This window comes from Nymphalis io, chromosome 16 (genome assembly GCF_905147045.1).
Source record: "Nymphalis io chromosome 16, ilAglIoxx1.1, whole genome shotgun sequence".
NCBI lineage: Eukaryota > Metazoa > Arthropoda > Insecta > Lepidoptera > Nymphalidae > Nymphalis > Nymphalis io.
In genome coordinates this window covers 7,544,899-7,565,114 of record NC_065903.1, presented here as the reverse complement: position 1 = coordinate 7,565,114, position 20,216 = coordinate 7,544,899, and the positions used below count along the sequence as shown (strand labels likewise).

Below are 20,216 nucleotides of genomic sequence, written 5' to 3'. Positions count from 1 at the left end.
ATTAAAATTAAGTATGTATAAAATTACACTTCCTTTAATAAATATTGAAACAATGAAAGCATTTTAACAATACTTCTCAATGTAAAAATCAAATACTGAAAATTAAAAATATAAAGCCTGTACTTACTGGTAATGCTGATGGAAAAAATTAAATATGATTAAAAAAAGATTGTTAGCACCTGCTCGTCAAAGACAAAGAAATAATACTCGAGTTATTTTGCAAACACGCATACAAAATGTCATGTGTTAATGTTTAGTACCTTGAACGTGCAAAAACAACATTCAAATTCAGATGGCAGTTGATCCAAGTCAAGCTGTTTTTCAGCCATCTTCTTTTCCTAGAAAAGAGAATATTTTAGTAGTAAACATACATACACCATAAAACGAAGATACATTTTGGTTAACGGCTAATGAAATAATTATTTATTAATGGCCCAATGACGGTGTTTACGTAAACCTCGTCCGAACTGCCTAGCGAAGTAGCATCTTCAACGGTCAGTTTAATTTTCTAAATTAAATATAAACATTATAATTAAAAATGTTAAAACTAAGCAATAATTCTAAAAAGCCTAAAATTAATAAGCGCTACTAGCCAACGTGATTCGATGAAATGTCTTACTGGTGTCGGGTCAGGATTAATGAGCAAGCATTTCTCCGGCGTGCCCAAGCCTTCGCTTGAGAAGCGACGTTCCTTTTTAGGACTGCTCTGAAACTACATACTGGTGTTTTAATTACAAGCCTTATATGGCGTACAAATTTACATGATGACGTATATATATAAGATATAGTATATTATGCTGCCAACAGTGCTTAATTTTGTTTGAAAGTGACTGATATTTTTTCATTAAAAGCTTTGTCAATATCTAAAAAAGCATTTTAAGCTTTTAATCATATAATTGCTTATTTATATGCTTGTATGACATGTAACGCAATTAGATCCAATTTTTCTTGCTCTTACCTGAACATTATCAGTAGTCTGCGGTATCTTATTGCCAAGAGCGTGTTCATATTGTTTGTAGCAGCCAGTGATGGCCGGCGCTTCGCCCTCCAGACTAGTCGCGTCCGCTTGTGACAGGTTGTGTCCTGGAGGCACACACCATCTTAAGTAGCAACGCTTGCTATGTCAGCTTCCCATTTATTTCCATTAAGCGTTCACATTACCTATTTTTATATTTATATAATAATTTGATACGAATAAAACGACATTTAGAATAATTAATGAAGCGGCGTGAACTACAAAACACACATTCCACACGAACAGTCTAAAAATCCAGCGTTCTCCGGATACACACAACGTATAGTCCACAGAAGAAATGAGTGTTAGTTTTATGAAGCGTTAGGCTTACGCTGACAATGTAATCGACCTTAGATAAAGTGTCTTCGTCGCACATCGCAAGCTACACGCGACGCGAACCCGACCCCGAGCTACGAACATAATAATAAGGGGTCGAGTATGACGACTGTGCGATAGTAGCAAGTAGCTCATCGGGCGTCGTCTCTCGCCTCAATGAGGACGCATTTGTCACCTGAAGACAAGGAATAAAACACTCTGATACACCTCTTTGGAACCAACGAGTGAATATAGCTGTAGCTGCGATGTAACGTGATCTGTTTGATTTTGAGTATGCCTGCGAGTCCGGAGAGCTAAACGATGCGACGTGCACTCAACCAGCATCCTTCGCATTCATTAACACCGATACAAAATCGAGCACTGAACACATAAAGCATGCATGCGACGGTGAAAGTTACGATAAACGATACGAGCAAAGGACACATGACATGAACAAGCGAAAGGCATTACAACATAATGTTTTTCTGACCTGTGTCCACAATGACGTCGATGAGATCCATGCTTTTGGCGAACGCGTCCCGCAAGTTAATGTGGTGGAAGGAGACAATGGAGCCCTCCCGCTTAGCGCGCTCGAGCGCCTCACGTCGCTTGAGGGCCTTTTCACGCCGCATCTGATTCTTGTAAAACTCGGCGAAATTGTTGACAATAATGGGGATGGGTAACGCAATTACCAGCACGCCGCAAATACAGCAAACTGAGCCGATGACCTTGCCCAACGGGGTCGTGGGGTAAATGTCACCGTATCCGACTGTGGTCATGGTGATGCCGGCCCACCAGAACGTTTCCGGAATAGAAATAAATTTAGTCCCCGGCTCTTCTTTTTCGGCAAAGTATGCCAGCGAAGAAAATATAAGCACTCCCATCGCAAGAAACAACATGAGCAATCCTAGCTCTTTGTAAGAATTTCTGAGCGTAAAACCGAGCGATTGTAACCCGGTCGAGTGTCGAGCTAGTTTTAGAATGCGCAATATTCGCATGATACGAAAGATTTGAACTACACGACGCACATCTTGAAACTGGTCTGTCGCGTTTTTATTAGTTTCAAGTAGAAAGAGAGACACGAAATAAGGCAATATAGCCAACAAATCGATAACGTTCAGTCCACCTTTGAAGAACTTCCATTTGTCCGGCGAAGCACTAAATCGCAGCACGTACTCAAGCGTAAACCACGTGATGCACACGGCTTCGACCATGGCCAGCTGTGGGTTGTCCATGAGTGTGCCCTTCTCGTCGTAAACTTGCATTTGAGGAATGGTGTTGAGAGTGAGCCCTATTGTGGACAGCACGATGAAGAGGATCGAAATAACTGCGATCACCTGCAAGCATCCAATGATTGAGCGAAAGTCGCTCCCCACCACCGTACTGTCACACTTCAAAATCTAATTACGTAAGTTTTGGTTTGATATTGGTGGTAGTAATAGTATAGTATTAGCTGTAGTACAATTTGTGTTAAATAATGCAAGTGTTTATACAGAAATAACAATATTTTTGTACATTGATATATCATAACAGTGAAAGTATGTAGTAGGTAATAGGTAAGAATAAATATGTAGGCATACATGTATTTACAGTTTTTAGCATAATTGGATTAATACCAATGTCTGTAACATTATTGTCCTTAAGAATACGCGATTTGGTGTTTAAATAACATCTATTGGTGTCTTTGTTAGTAGTGTTGTGTGGTCGAGGTGTAGTCAAAAAATTTACATGTACGGTAATGGACGGACATGCGTTTAGTCAACTCAGATGACAGAGATCAAAAGGTTAGTTACGATAACCCACGTTCGTCCATTATTCGCGTCGATTAGTCAGATCAGTACGACGAAGCGGAAGCGCTGGTGGGTTTGAGGAACACGGGGTATAAAATATGGGAGCGCAAGGAATGGAGAGGGTGCGAGACGCCGGCGGACGACACTCAGCCGTGGTGGGAGGCGGCGCGGGCTCGGTGCGCGCACTACGGACACCGGTCCGCAGGGCGCCACGTGCCGTCCCGTGCGACCCCGCACGCGGGCCGCGGAGCGTCGCCGGCAGCGGCTGGTCACATCGCGTAAGCCCATCCCATATTTGCAACTTTTACGACAACAATTAAGCTTTGTTTTATTAAAAGTGCTCTCTTTTGGAGAACTATCCACGCGGCTGTGAACATTAAAAATATATGTAACAAGAAGTTGTATATGGCACAAAGGTGCCATGATCAAAAGGCATAATTACGAATATTGAGAAAAGAAAATAAATAAATAAATAAAAACTTAATATTATTAAGCATACACAATAAATAAAGTAGCTTTGATTGGGAAAATGTAAAAATTCTAAGAATTTCTAAGACATATCTATCAAAACCACTTTGTCTCATATTTGAATACCATTTGAACTTATTGAAATAACGCAAAGCAATTCTACGATAACGCAAAATAATTTAATAAAAAATATATAAAAATTATAAATCTTCTCCGTGTGAGGGAAAATTATCTAGTTTTTCTTTGCATCATGGAGAAAGAGCTAACAATTAAAAATCCAAAAAATATATTGGAAGTTATATCATACGAGAAATTAATTTGTAATTATGTTATCTTCATAAAAGTATTATAAAAGTTGTACACAAATATATACATTTAATCTTTAACTTGGTAGGACACCTATGTAATCATGTTGCTAACAAAAAATGAAACGAACTCCGGTCGGTATGAGTCCAATACCTATATATTTTAATTTTATCTGCGTCACAACATAGGTATTACGAAAAATTATCTAAAGACATTAAAAAAATGAAAACGGACATAGCCCAAAGAAAACAAAAGCCAACGAAAAAAGAATGGACGAAGTATACTACGACGTAGTGAAATACTCATAAAACACGTGATATTTTTTAGAACCAGTAGATGAAACAGTCATACTTACATAGGTAGGCCTCTATACGTCGCTGTTGTCGAAAATCTTAAAGTATGCAAACATTGTGACTTGCTTGTAAGTGGAAGATATTTGATCAAGGATGTTAGGTAAATTTCGACAAAAGCGATCAGGTCACGATACAACATCGGAACACAACACCACATTCCATTACACAACAACAGTATACTCGGAAGGTAAGTGTGATAGATGTTATTCATGCACCACAAGTACAACATTGACAGCTCACATAACAATCCATGCTTATATCATTACCTACTTATTTGTCGGGACTCGGGAGACATTGGTGTATACAGAAAACATACATTAGTGAACATAATAAAGTTACCAACAAGTACAAGTATATACAATAAACTGTGCAACATTCATTTTGAGTATTATTACTAATTCAGTCTTTTACAAATCATCGTGCACTTTCTTATCAGGTAAATTCAATTTCTTATTCTGTGCAAGGCTGTGTATTGTGTACCTGCTCATGTGAAGATCAATATCATGTAATATTATTACATTATTTGAATCATAAAACTGTGCAAAAGTGTATTATAGTAAATCTTAGCCCACAATATACACAAGCATCTATTTCTACGTAAATTTGAAATATAATAGAAAAACAGTTTTTCAATTTATAAGAAATACAGTCCTTAATACCTGTAACTTATAAAAGTAAATCCTGCGCAGCTTGCTGAAGTAGTGACATTAACTTGGATAATTAAACAATATTATTAAGAGAAGCATCAGTCAATACGTTACCCTAGCGGCGATGCTCGTAGTGGGTTTCTCGAGCAAATCCCACAGCCATTTCTGATACTGGGCACATGTACCTTGCCCAAACTCTTCTTCTTCTCGCTGTCGTAAGCTTTCAGCTTCTTTTCTCATTTCTTCATGGACGTGCTCTTTTCGCTGGTGATATTTATGTTGACAACAAGATTCCAGGTATAATTCGTCTACACCCCAATACTCTAAATCATCACTAAATGCCAACACGCACATCTCATCTACCAAGTGTAACTTGCCAGTCCGATAGAAGTTTAAAATAGAACTAAAACTTTTCGGATGCCTGTAATCAGAAATTAAAATATTATTAACAATATATAATATTGTAAAAATACATGAAAATATACTTAATAATATTATATATAACTATTAAGCATATTTTCAAGTAATAGGCACTTGTTGTGTTGGTTTTACAATATTTTATGCATAAAAGCAAAAACTACCCTTCTTCTTTTATTTCAATATTTATAAGATTGATAAAATAAAATGAATACATAAGTAATCACCTGTCAAAAAAATATTCATTATCCTGTAACGAGTAATCGTCGCATAGTTCTGTGATAGCTTCATGCGTGTTGCAATCTCGCAGTCGGCCAAGTCGTGTGTGTGGCAGTCGCTCTAGTGTTCGCCATAGCACTTCATGGCGAACTCCACCAACGTTGATTATAACGCGCTTGCTTAGAGCTTTCGCTCGAAGCATCATAAAGGGCTCCGGTGGTAAAGATGACATCGACCTATAAGGAAACAACATTGACCATTTTTAACATTTGTTAAAGGAAATGAAATGTTTAAAAAAAACATTATGATTAAAACGATACCTGGAGTGCGCCCGCTGCAGAGCAGCTGCAGCGGCCGCGGCGGACTGCTGCGCGGGCGCTGGCGCCGGCGCGAGACCGCGGTCGAGCTGCGCATCGTGCGCGGGCGCCGCGAAGCCCATGGGCGCACGCGGGGGCGAGTCGCCCACGTGCCAGCGCGCGGCGCCGCGGCCCGCCCCCTCGCCCCCCATGCCGCTAGCTCATCGTGTCACACACTGCCGCCCCTTTCGACGCGAAAACGCTAGTTGTTAACTACTTTAATCTGAAATTAAACAAATAACTATAAATTATTCATTTTTTTCGTAACAGCCTGTGAATGCAGCCCATACCCAGCAGTGGGTCATCCCACAGCTGGGCTAAGGCCTCCTCCCCCTTTTTGATGAGAAGGTTTGGAGCTTATTTCACCACGCTGCTCCAATGCGCCTTTTTGGAAAGTGATTCCACCAAATTACTTATTAGTATTAGTTGTTTAGATATTAATTGTCGACAAAAAAAAAACACAATTGATTAAAAATTTACAAATTTATCGACTGCACCTAACAAATGTAACTCTTTTATTTATTCACGCGCCCCCTTCGTGGCCTACTAACACATTAACCCATCCGTGCCGCTATAACGACTATCATAAACTGATAACTATATAAAAGGTACTTTATTAAAAAATAATAATTTTGTATTGTTATATGTTATTCTTGATCAATTGGATCTGCAAATATGTTTCGGTGAAATGTTAGTAGAGCTACATTTATAGATTCTCATTACCAAATTACCAATATTATACTAACAGTATTTTATCCAATGTAAAAGAAAAACTACTAAGCAAATACAGTGACAGAATATTTTGTTGGGACAAGATCGAGAGCGGTGGGCGGACGCAATCGATTACCAGATCGCGTGGCGCGCCCTGCCAGTATCAAGCCTTCGGATCGACCCTAATCTAATAATAGCATTCACTGCATTCGCCCAACTTAAACAACTACTGTTTCAACCCAGTTTAAACCCACGTAAGTGCCTTTAACATACAAAATCAAATTTATGTTTGGATTTAATTAAAGGACTTTTCGAACTTATAGGTATTCGAGCTACATCGTTGTATCATGTTCTTCTTAAAAAGTTAAAGGCTCTTTTTACTCCCCAAATAAGCTTTAGGTTTTTGGGTTTTGGTGGTTTTTTTTAATGCTTTTATCGCTATTAGAGGCTAGCCGTTATCCCCTAATTTTTAGAAGAATTTATGTTAGCCGTTAAGGTTTCTACATCTTTTATTCGAAATGCGCATGATTTTTATCACATTGTTCGGTACAAGCTACCAATGTTTGGAATTTCATTAATTTTTATATAATTGGGACATTGGGAGGCTTGATTCTGTTTTAATTGATATATTTGTACTTAATTTAGTAAGAAATTAATTGGTGTTTTAGTATTTTTTGCCTTTGATTTAAGTCATTTTTCATTTTATATTGTATACCTACTGCTTGAGGCTTAATAATAAAAAAATAATTATGATTTATTAAATATTTTGAATGACATCTTACGATAACCATGACAAAAAGAGTAAATTTTTTATTATTTTTTTTTAATTTAGAGATGTGAAACTATAACCTTTTCACTCGAAAAGTCGCTACAAGAAAAAGAACTCTGAGGTTCTTAAGATCTTGTTTAAAAGTCGTCTGGACTAGTCAAGAGACTCTTGATCCACTGTTTAAAGTAGCACTCAAGCGGTAATTCAAGCTTAAAATGTTTTCTAACTATGAACTATCATTTTGAGTTTATCAACTTAGCAGTAAATATTCATATTAATTTTAAAACAATCGATGAAAAGTGAAATGGCCATTTAAATATACTCTTAGAAAGCAGTAAAACATTAAACTAAGTGACACTATGAAACAAAGAACAAACATCAGACAATAACTTCAACAACAGTTCAAGTAAGAAATAGATTTTATAAAATATTATACAATAAGTATTGTATTTTATATATATCTATTGACATGTTAGTAAAAATATAGAAAATTATATTAAATTAATTACTTAGCTACGCGTCTAATGCCGACTACCCGATTTGATAATGTATGCTGCATGGCATTATTTTATTTGTAAACGTAACATACATAGTAAAGAAAGAGGAAGGAAGAAGCGTTTACTGTAGAGAGGCTAGAATTGGGAGGAGACAGCCTCCGTATTGATCTCGAGCTGTGAACGGGACAGGCGTGGAGGCGCCGCCGGTAGTAAATAATCTGATAGCAGCCTCCCAACTCAGTCAACTGCCAAACCGACTTATTCAAATACCACAATATAACCAGACAGTGTTACGTAAAAATTGGCCTTTAAATATCATGTTGAAAATATCTCTCAATACTATTTTAAATGTCATTTAAATAGGTTTTAGAAACTGCTATAAAGGTATCTGAAATATATTGTATAATTAAAAATAAGGTTTTTCAAAAATATCCCTTGTTTTGATAAATAAAATAGAAATTATCATAGATAAGTTACAAATTGCCGTTCGCTATCAGCACTCCTCTTTAGTTAAGTTGATTACAGTTTAACAATGCATGGCTGTTATCTCTTGCCACTCGAGCGATACTGCGACGTTTGAGATCTATTGAAATAAGCAATCTATACATATTTTCAGCTGTTTCGAATATACTTTACTTTATTATATGAACCCTTTATAATTATTTATTTATAAAAAACATTATCGTGCCATAGATACATAACAACAACAACCTTTCTGAAGGCTTCCACAAAAAAAAGTACAACAGGCGTAACTACAATATAGAAATGTTAAATAACTTGTGGGTTTCATTTTAACTGATAATGTAAAATATTAATTTTAAGCCACTTGATCATTATAACAAGTTTAAAATTCTCTTATCTTCTTATTAGATCTCACCAGACGTGGGGCACAAAAGGCCGAGAGGTCTCAAAAGGTCGCAAGCGCCATTATACGTCATAGACATGAAAATTACATCGTGCTGACTCGGGTTAGGATATTATTTTAAATGTGAAAGTGCATATGGATAACAGTTTAACCTTTATGTTTTGCCAATAAAAAAAGATATACCTCTTTCTGTCTACCCTTATAGCAAACGTGAACGTCATCTTTAAGAGGTATTTATGAGAGTTTTAATTTGAAAATTGTCTTGTACCATAATATTAAGCTTACTATTATAAGTCTTAACTTAATAGAATATGCAGCTATTACTTTTAAAGGCTTTATAATCTATCTGTCCATAGATCATCATTTCAGCATCATTACGCATGCAGTGATCGTAGTTACCCAAGACTTAAGTATCGAAAATTAAAAATTTATGTAAATAATATATGATAATAATATAAACATATATTTCATAACAAAAAAGGAACCAAAATATTAAAAACAAGATTACTAAATTAGAAATATTTTTGAAATCATATATCAATCAACAACCTATACTTATTTAACATTTTGTCGGCCGTCTCAATAGACAGCGTGACGTCTCAGATCCGTTGAACCGAGCTAATCTATAGATCTTGACTATATACGAGGCGACTTAAGAATCCTTGACCTTACGACCTAAATACATAGGCGCCAGTCCTGATTTAAATAATATAAATTGGCAGATAGAGTATCTGATTATATCATTATATTTTATCATCGCCCCGCTAGTCTAGGAACTAAAAATAAAGCACTAGATCTAGAAGTCCACGTCCATTGTCTATGAACTGACAAAAAATCTCAAGAGAAGCTTGGAGCTAGGAAGTTGTTACGTACCTCGAAAGGCACATGAAGGCGTTAGTCCGCTTGTCGTTTTTGTTTTGAGGTCCCATCGGATTATAAGCGATTAATAAAGTAAAGCACTTGTTTTTAAACACTCATGAACTATAATATGTCCTACACAGTTTGTTAGTCTTCTTAGATAATGTTGCCGAAATAAACCATCAATTCATAAATTCATCATCATCATAACTACACTTTTTAAGAAACAATCTGTAATTATATTTAAATTTAATCTATAAATTAAATACTATTTTTATTGATCACTATGGCTATAATAAATTGATTAAAAACTACCAACACAATATTTGGTGAAAAAATAATTAAATGCTGTTATTTAAGGTACAAGAAACTAAATCCTAATATAAGTAATTTTTATTTTACATAAGTTCACGCACTAGCCTTGCGATGAAATTTATCAATCATCTCGATTGATTACTGGCATCACGCCATGCTTTAATCCAAACTTAATGTTTCCATGATGAGAAATTTGCTTGATGAAAGTTGTGAGCCATATAAGTATTACATATACTTCATTTAAATATTTTAATACTTATAATAAGAATTGAATTAAACGTACTTACTGCAGTTTTGATATATGTGAAGAATATTAACAGAGGCGAGAAAAAGTCAGAGAAAAAGTTTGAACTTCAAGATGCCAAAATACGTATAGGTAGAACCTTAGCGGTATTTATAAAATATTACAGGCTTCTTGAGAGCCTTCATATAGTTTATGAATTGACGTATATTATGAAGCCGACTGATTTCAATCATAAAAATTTTGGCTTAACAAACTTGAAAAATTTGAAATAAAACATTTGATTTACAATTTTCTTTACCTTTATTGTTTATTTTTCACTGTAATAAAAACATTTCTTTGAAATACCTTCTCAAGCAATTTCGAAATTCAAAACTCTAGCATGGCAGTAGGTTCTACGATCCGTAGAGGTCTCGTAGCCGCCATCTACGACGCTATCTCTGACCTTTCAGCGTTCTAGTTAATGTAACCTATTCAACTCATGGTAATTGAATTCACCGTGTGTGTATGAATAATCTATGTTACTAGCAATGATTCAATGGAACCAAGCGAAGTCAATTTACCTTTGGACCAATGCGCTGACTCATAATTATTACTTACTGACTCAGCGTTACGCACTTAAGACGGTCTTTGTATAGAAATCCTGCGTGACTGAAAGTTTAACTCATTGAATGAGTTAGTATTGTAATCATAATAGTATCAAATTAGTAGTTATTTATTTATTTATTTTATTTATTTTTTATTTATGTAGTAGTATACAGAAAATTATATAAATGAAAAATGTGTACAAAGTTTTTAGTATTTTTTTACACAAATATTTTTATTTTTTATGTTCTAAACATGAAAATATCAAAAAATTATAATGATAAAACAACTGTAATATTGAATACATAACAACTGAAACTAATGTCACATAATTCATAGAACGAACTCGACGAAACGTTATGACGAAATTCAACCATTTTTTGGTCGTACTTGAATTTTTTATTCAATTAATGTATGTCGAATGATAAGAGTTGTTCCTCTTATTTTGTAATAAATAATTACTGGAAAATGTATGTGTATGTGTATATAGACAAGAAATGTTATATTTATTTTTCCGTTTCCGAAATTTCACAAAGACTACTCCAACAGACAAACATAAATTACATCAATCCACAAAATAGTATTAGTAAGGCTAGTACAGCCGATTGCCGTATTAGATTTGACATCGGCAATATCTCAGGAAATATTCATCTTTTTTCAAATTATTTTTGGGTAACCTGTTTTTCCTAGACTTTATTATCCTTTAATTGAGGCGTGTTATAAGAGCCGCGAAAGTGAATGAATATTAAAATCACCACGGAACGAACATGTCTTAAATAAAAAAAAAACTGACCCACTTTCTGAAGAAATTTTCAACTTTCAAATTTATAACATAAACTTCTTTTAAGTTTTATCCCACGCTTAAACTATTTCAGAGATGGATTTTTAATCATTCTTACTTTCGGCTAAATGTGGAGGGTAAAAGCCCCATTAGTTTTATTTAGTAGTAGATTTCATTATGTCAATGCTATCGGATATAAAATCTGACATTTCGTGCACTGTTGTGACTGGGAAAACTAAAGTAAATGTACTCAAACAAAGTGTGGAAAATTTTATGGATCTAAAACTCATCTACAACAATTTTCAAAACGAAATAAATAACATAGTAATTGAAAACATTTTTAATGAAACTACTCCACCAATAACTTTCCGTGATATTTAAAGATAATAAACCAAAAACCTTAAAAACAAAAAAGTTTTAATTATTTGATCATTTGTTGACGACCAATTGTTCTCAAACTAATCATGTACCATTATAAAAACGAATATAAAAATTTACAGTTTGCAATTAAATATATAAAAGTAATTGCGCAAAGTAGTTATTTTAATAAAACATTGTGACACGTTTAATGAGATGATATCGAACGCCGATTACTACGCCATATTTCAGCTGATAAATTCAGCCGTCATTTAAAGAGCTGGTCCCTTGTGAGTCTGCACACATACAATTTAACCCTTAATTATTTTCGTACATGCGCTTCTATACCATACTACTATTATATAATACTACTCTTCTTTGCTTATCACTGTGGTATCTTGTATATATATATTATATAAATGTGAGAAAATGTTACATTATTTATCATATTTTGCATATGCTTTATGTTATCTTTCTATATCAAGCAAAAGTAAAACACAATTACGCCGGATATACTAAACGCATTATAACGCATTGCTTAGTAATGATAGTGCTTACTATTGGTCTTTTTCCTTATTTATTTAACTATACACTATTTACGTGTTAGTTGCCACTGAGTTAATTGACATAGACCTTACACGTCGCCTTGTGTCGGACTGTCAATACTATTTCCTATCAAAGACATTTAGGATGAGATAATAGACAATGTAGTACTTTTTAATGATATGACACATTCCTAACAGTAATTTTAATTAATTTAAACCTAAACTCCTTCCACCTCGCACGCGATTGAAGCCGTGGGCGGAAACTATTATTTATTTTTTTTTTTATACCGCCGGGAGGGCAAATGACTCTACTCCACCTGATGGTAAGTGGTAGTAGAGTCCAAACGCGACGACGGCCAGTACAGACGGGAAAAACGTTCTGCACTAGCCGCCTTCGCCTTGCCGGCCCGCAAGATGCCTCTTCACGCCTCGTTTGAAGGAACCCGGGTTGTAAGAGGAGGGGAATACGTGAGCTGGTAAGGAATTCCATTTTTTGGAAGTGCGACAAAGAAAGGAGAATACTAAACAGGTATTAACTAAATATGGTAATTTTTTATGGCAATAATTATGAGGGTTTTATTTACTTATTAAAATTTCTTAACAATATTTTTATAATTTTAATGAGCATAATACAACATTTCTATTACTATATCGACGTCATATACTGCAGACAACTATACGTAGTAAAGACAAAGAAAATATAATTTTCCGTTTCCTAACATTTTCATAAACATGAAATTCGTTCATCCTCATTATTAGCCTAATGAATTTTTAACTGACACAATATAAATGAAAATAGAATAAATTGTCTATACCATTAAACATTAAGGAAATATTAGCAAGTGGTTCGCGACTAACGACAGCAATCATGGTGTTGTTTATCTGCGTCTTTACGACGCTATTGACATGAAATAAATTTTGATATAATTTACAGGTCGATACGTACCAATAATAATATTATCATCTTTCACTTGTCTGTCCGTCTGAAAATATGTAAACTTATGACAAAACAAATTTTCGTATTTACAAGCTGTTCAAACTAAAATTAAGAACTGAAAGAAGACATAAAATGTTTTATGTGGTTGTTGATCAGTTTATTTGGTTTTAGCTCAGCAAAAAAAGAGGTCAGCCGTTTCCTTGTCATTGCATCTTGTTTGTTTTGTTAAATACAGAACGTAAACAGCTATTTATATTGAGTTATTCATTTGATTTTTTCACATAAGCCTTGTTATAATTATTTTCTAATATTTGTTTTTACTTCAAAGTAACAAATATTCACGATCATTATGTGTCAATCGATTGATTAATCAATTAAAATTCTAGTCTATTTGTCATCGCAATTACATGTTGCATTTCATAAATGCCGTTAATGACTGACATACGAGAACAATGACACATAAATATGGCAGCAATTAGAATAGTGCGGGGGCAGAATCGTGGTGGTACCTCTTGCTTCGACACACATTGCTTCGTGACAGATCGCGAGTACGTGACGTGTCCGTCCGCTTTTAGCCTGACAAGTGTTCTTGGCATGCCTCCCGGGCTCTTCCCGTTTTCTTTCACGCTACAAATCCCCAATTTTCATCGACATTGTTCAATTTTGGGACGGTCATTTCCTTGAGCGATATTTGTTATACTGAATAATAAATAATTATGACTACTTAATTTAATTTTGATGTCCGATTATGGAAATAGTAATGTTACAACAATAAAAATTATTTTTAATAAATATAAAAATTCAATGTCACAAAAGTAATAACGTTTGAGTGGTGCAACGAACATCATCCCTTGAGATGTAATGAAATGTTGACGGTATTGTTGTTGATAACAGAATGTAATAGCTTTTAACACTGGCATTCCGCGGTGTATTTTTGACGCGCGTGTAGCATTTATAGTAACGACCGCGTTATATCATTTTCATGGAGTTTCAAAAACTAATTTACAAATAACAGTAATGTATTTTATTCGATTATATAAAATAACATTATTTCAATTGCCTTCAAAATACTAATATTTATTCTATTCACAAATTATACGTGTAAGTTTTAAAAATATAATTTTAAAAGGATGTGCTTGTACTAGAGAAACACCTCCTTTTAAATAGGTACTAGAACACCTGGAACTCTTTTTAAGAAATTTTGCTAATAGCTATAATCTGTACTCAAACCGTTCTTTATCATTATATATTTATTCAATCATACAACACTAATCCACTTACATCATATCATCATATTTGCCACGATAAATTTTGCATGTGTACAATTAATATTAAGAATCAAGATTTAAAAGAAAAATAAAAGCAAATATTATAAAACAATGAGTACCACTCCTACGAAGTTCAGTGCCTTTTATTTTTTATCGCATTGCCCACGAATTAACGATAACGTAGTATTAATACTGTGTTACAAATTAATAGAATATTAACTTTTTGTTGATTATTATTTTAACAAGAAAGTGCTACTGGAACTGATGTGACCAGTCGCTTCTTCGGTGTTTAATCCGACTACGTTAAGATTATAAAATATTAAAAACAGAAACGTGCTATAGACATTTTATATTATGATAAAATTCTAAGATTTCTAGAATTACTAGACTTAACACAAAAACTCTTTTGTGCGTAAAACCGAAAAATGTATCCTAATATCATATATATTTGAGGAATATAGAGAGTTTCTTGAAATAGCTAACTGAAATTTTCTAATTACTATTTACTCGCTTAATAACAGTAGTTTTTCCACGATTTCATTTTCGTAATGTGATATAGCGATAACAATTAAATAATTCAACGCAATTTGAAGAAATGTTTCAACCAAGCAGGCAAAAAAATCCATGAATGAAGTAGTTAGAGTATTCTATCGCATATAATATACAATGTATATTTTTATTTATTGTCTTTATAACTTAGTATGATTAAATAGTCATTCAACATAATAATTCCATCTATTTTTACAATTAAATATATAACCCCATTTTTTTGTCATATCATTATCGTTCAATGTGTTTACACAAGAATCTCAATTAAGGGCAGCTTTCATACGCAGCGCAGTATTAATTAAACCCATCGTACCGTCCCGTAATCTCGTAATAAAGTATGTGAGGCACGTGTGCACCAACCTCTATTTATGTAAAGTAAGGCCTTACGCGAGTTGCCTTATAGATATTTATAAGTTTTATTTGCTGAAGGTTAAGTTAAATAAGTGATCATTATAAAAACGTGAAGTAATTTTGCTCATGAAATATGATAAAAAATACTTTCAATAATAATTTAAGCATGTTGTATCTTTTCTTTTACTCAATATTCATTTACAGAAACTCTTAAAACTGCAGAATTAAAATATTCTCACAGACTCAATATAATCTCTAATAAATCTATATATATAAAACTATCCGTTCAGCGTATATAATTATGATTGATATGGTATGAAAAACACTTTCGCAATGACTTACAAATTAAATTATTGGAAGATGTTGAGATGTAAAAAATATTTCCAGAAGGCATATAGCGTTAATGGATCTAAATATAACTAGGTATGATGAAGCTCTTAGAGGCCAACGACATGGCTAAAACATTTATTCGGATTAACGGTGACACGGAAGCGACTGTTCGGTATCTCTAAAATGATATGAAACGTCGACGTAGGTCAAGACGAGTATTTTTGTCTTCTCCTTGATACAGGGCTACCGCATATCATATGCGATAGTTTAATATTAACTCTTCCGTCAGGCGCCGCGAATGTCGATTCCGCTCACAGTGATCTAACAGCTACAGCGAAATAGAAATACGTGACTAACAAGATATGACTTTTATTAACATCTGTTGTCCATAGACAAGTGTTCGTTTAGGTTAGTAAGTTTTGACTTTAATGTACAAAATTATACCTAAAGTTCATTCCAAGCGAAGGATCAATATTTGCGCACAGTTTGTTCACCTACACTACGCTCGTTACGTGTCAAACTACGATTAAAAGCTTAATTTTTTTTTTAACAAGGTTGCTTCTTATTATTTGAAATATATTAAATTTACCCTTTCTATTATTATTACAAATCAAAATAATAAACGTAATGATTTCATATGATAAAATATTATTAATAATAAAACATATTTTTAGTTTCAATTTTGAACATTGTCAAAAATGACACCTAATCATTTTGACGTCACGAGGTTTATAAGAGTAATAAAAGATCGGAACGCGCTCAATCTAGTCCAAGACATTGACCTATCTAGTTGTCCGCCGGTTTTAGAAGCCCACAACATACTGCGCTTCGAATTGGAGTACGCAAATATATGCTGAGTGTAGGTATTTTTGCCGACGCAGTTGCAGATCATGTACGCAGAGGGGTCACGGCCTAATTGCACCTGTTATTATCTAATATATTACGCGATTACATAATAACAATTTAAGACGACATTCTAACTTTATCTTACTTTTTTTATTTTTGAACAACGCTATAGTTGTAGTAAGGATTTAGCTAGGACTAATATTGTCGGTGAAGATTTAAGCAATTAAGGCTTAATAATAATTATTATTTATACAAAGAACATTACAAAAATCTTAAACCATATCATTTAATATAGGGTAAATTATTTGTTTGACTGCTTGGCATGGTAAAATAATAAAGTTATATTTGTTATTATAATAAATATATTGAAACGTGTAAAGAGCTAAATTTGTTTTATGTCATCCGGTAATAAATGGTTATTTAAGCTCGATGCTACCACAAATTGACTTCTTTAGGAACTGATCATTAATAATAATTTGTCTAAAATATTCTTATTTATTATGATATCCGTGTATGAGAAGTAGACATATTGAGACAACAATTTAAAACAAATATAGGTAAAGCTGTAAGTGTAAAACTGACAAATGAGCAGTATTATAACTAACTACAAAATATTCATCATTCTCTTGCCCTTATGAATTTGAGGTCGGCGCAATGTGTTAAAGCAAGAAAATGGATTTGGCAACCTTTTACGCCCGGCCGCCTGCTTGACGGTATCCCTCCTTGGCAATACCTTTGCTGATTTGAAATACTTTTGAAATTGGTTTTCAGCGACTATACTGTCGATTTGTTGAAGAATCACTAGTGATTATGGTAATCGTCGACGCGCTTAATAAAAAAAAAATCCTTCGTCCTGATATCTACGCCAGCAACAGGTAATAATATGGTGACTCCACTCTACTAGTAGAGCCACGTGATGGTTAAAATGATTGACGGATTAAAATAATAATTAATTATTTACATATTTGTACGATTTTAGGGGTGATTTTGGGGGATTAAGGGGTATATTTCTATCGCCGCACATATTAAAAAATTAAATTTAATCTAATATAAATTAATGTCACATGACAAATGTACCTATTCAAACAAAACAACATAATAAATACCACGTTAAATTTCCATTGGACAAGTAGGTTTTTTAATAATATAAATGTCATCCCTAATGATGTCAGATATGAAGCCGATAGTGTGCGCTGATCGAATCGCACCTACACAATATTTGAGACATGTCATTTAAAAAATAATAATAATTAGAATGTTGACCTCAGAGGTGTAAAGGGTTACATGACATGCCAGACACCGCTTTTAGGACGCGCGACCTATAAAGTGTCTAATTTAATGGCTATCAATAATGGTCCAATTTACGAGCCATTCTACTATTTTACGATACATTGGCAAGCAGCCGACCCTGCATCGACGAGCATGAGACTGTACAAATCTGCATGATGCGGAAAGTGAACGTTTCTTTTATGAATAATTCAGTTTAATTAATAGAATGCTATTGCAGATCGAGAGGGTTCGAACATATACCAATAAATTTTACCATTTTTTTATTGATGGCAATGATATCTGGAAGATATTTGAAGCGAAAATATACGCTTCAAATATCTTCCAGATACACACTACATATAGTACACTGATCTAAACATAAACCGATTACCAATAAATACATTTGATTCTTATTGACAAATGCACTAAATTCACTGAATATAAAATTTCAAACTAATTATATATTATTATTAATAGTCAAATAACATGAACTTTACATTAATTTTGTCCATACAAATTTATTTTTTAGCCGACAATATGTTCTTCATTTCTTTCATCCTTCTCATTTAATATCACACAAAAAAGTATTTAAAGTTTATCACGATGTTTCAAACAAAAAAAAATCAGCTCCTGTGTATGTTTAATAATACGAAAAACCAAGATATCCCAGTGGCTAGAACGCATCAATCTTAAACAAAGATCTTGAAAAGTTTAAAGTTGAAATTATTTATTTATATTATTTAATAAAATATATATAACAATGATAATACATGAAAAAATACTTGTGATTAAAACACCATATAAATATTTTAAAATACATTAATAATATTCAAAACACCGCAACTTAATATATATACCTATATAAATTAATCGAACATATCCGATGCTGTGGTGTGAAGTCTCTTTGCTGTTTTAGAACTGTAAGCAAACAAATCTACCTGAAAATCGCTAATTCAGTACCGGGATGTAGCAATTGTAAATATACGCAGACTTCACGTGGGGCTAATCTTAATATTGTTCGCTTCGGAGAACACTAGTTCTATTGAGTTATTCTCCTTTCCGCTCACTCGTAAAACAAACGTAACGCCGGTATGATTTACTTCGTGCTTCGGTCTGACAGAAATGTTCTTAATAAATTACAAACATGTACTAATAACGTTTTTTTTCTACAACACAATCTACTCCACAAACTTTTAATTTATTATGTTTTAATATATATACAATGTACACCTTTATAATATTTAAAAATGTTGTTTTTGATATTATATCAATGCATACAACATAAATTACACTTTATGCTAAAAAGTTTACTGTAATTATTATGATTTAGCTCCACAACCAGGCAAAGGCGTCACATTCCTCTTTGGATACAGCGTGATCTGCGGCTTTGGTGGCCCAATAATCCAGTCATTCCATCGGAAAATAATAGCATATTATAAATACTTGTGAGCCGAGAAGACTTAGAAAACCAAAACTTCAAATAGACGATCACGATTTCTTATGAGATTTCCTTACAAAATATATTCTAAAATCTGCCTTCTCGGTTCACATACTTACGTGCGAGTCTACTTCGTCACGACACTTTCGTCTAGATCGACCTCTTTGTCTTTGGTCTCCTAGAGTACTGCTCTTCATCTTATTGCACTGTCGTATGCATGGATCAGCTTATGGGTTAAATGTTCTATCATATATGTAAAATATGTGATAGCATTTGTCCCAATCTATCATTATTGAAAAGGGTAAATATATAGAATAGATTTCTAATAAAATTACGTCAACGCAGTTTACTTTCTATCTTTACTTTTAAATAGTCCTATTTAAATGCCTGCATAAACAATTTTAAAGATATTAATTAATAAAATGATAAATAAAATATTTAAATATTTTTTTCTGCATATCGAAAAACCATTCTAAAAGTAGATATGAAGGTAACCCATTAACCCAAGGAAAGGGAACTTGCATCGCATTGTTAACCGGCTCTTATGTCATTAGGACTGTAATCAAGAACCATCATAATAAATCCATTTAAATCTTTAAAAATACCTATATCATTCGATGTTTAGTTATGTAGGATTTCGCATTTTTTCATTATTGTTTATTGTTATGAAATAATCACTCCATTAATATATACGCCTGCGAGGGAACCGAACGATCTGACGGACGTGAGTCGTTAATGAGAATTTATCGCCGTAACCACAACAGCAACACTAGTAACTCAAATTAGCAACATTTATCGTTATAGATATCGTAGCTGTT

The 20,216-nt window shown here is 33.6% G+C and overlaps 2 protein-coding genes across 10 annotated transcripts in view; one reads left to right on the top strand and one right to left on the bottom strand.

Annotated features, from left to right (window-relative positions):
- Positions 1-20,216, top strand: part of LOC126774179 (probable ATP-dependent RNA helicase DDX20) — a 111,567-nt gene that overhangs the window by 3,032 nt on the left and 88,319 nt on the right. The window lies entirely within an intron of this gene.
- Positions 1-20,216, bottom strand: part of LOC126774172 (potassium voltage-gated channel protein Shab) — a 36,756-nt gene that overhangs the window by 2,557 nt on the left and 13,983 nt on the right. For 2 of the 9 annotated variants that reach the window (XM_050495561.1, XM_050495563.1), the window contains exons 2-8: positions 5,851-6,109; positions 5,539-5,766; positions 5,009-5,315; positions 1,821-2,667; positions 959-1,083; positions 620-712; positions 261-338 (exon numbers count right to left, since the gene is read on the bottom strand). In XM_050495561.1, the coding sequence (XP_050351518.1) occupies positions 261-338; positions 620-712; positions 959-1,083; positions 1,821-2,667; positions 5,009-5,315; positions 5,539-5,766; positions 5,851-6,038 (1,866 nt within the window). In that variant the 5' untranslated portion in view covers positions 6,039-6,109. Of the gene's footprint in view, positions 1-260; positions 339-619; positions 713-958; positions 1,084-1,820; positions 2,668-5,008; positions 5,316-5,538; positions 5,767-5,850; positions 6,110-6,383; positions 6,404-20,216 lie in introns of those variants that run through there. The other 7 variants (XM_050495564.1, XM_050495567.1, XM_050495566.1 and 4 more) reach the window with 4 other exon arrangements.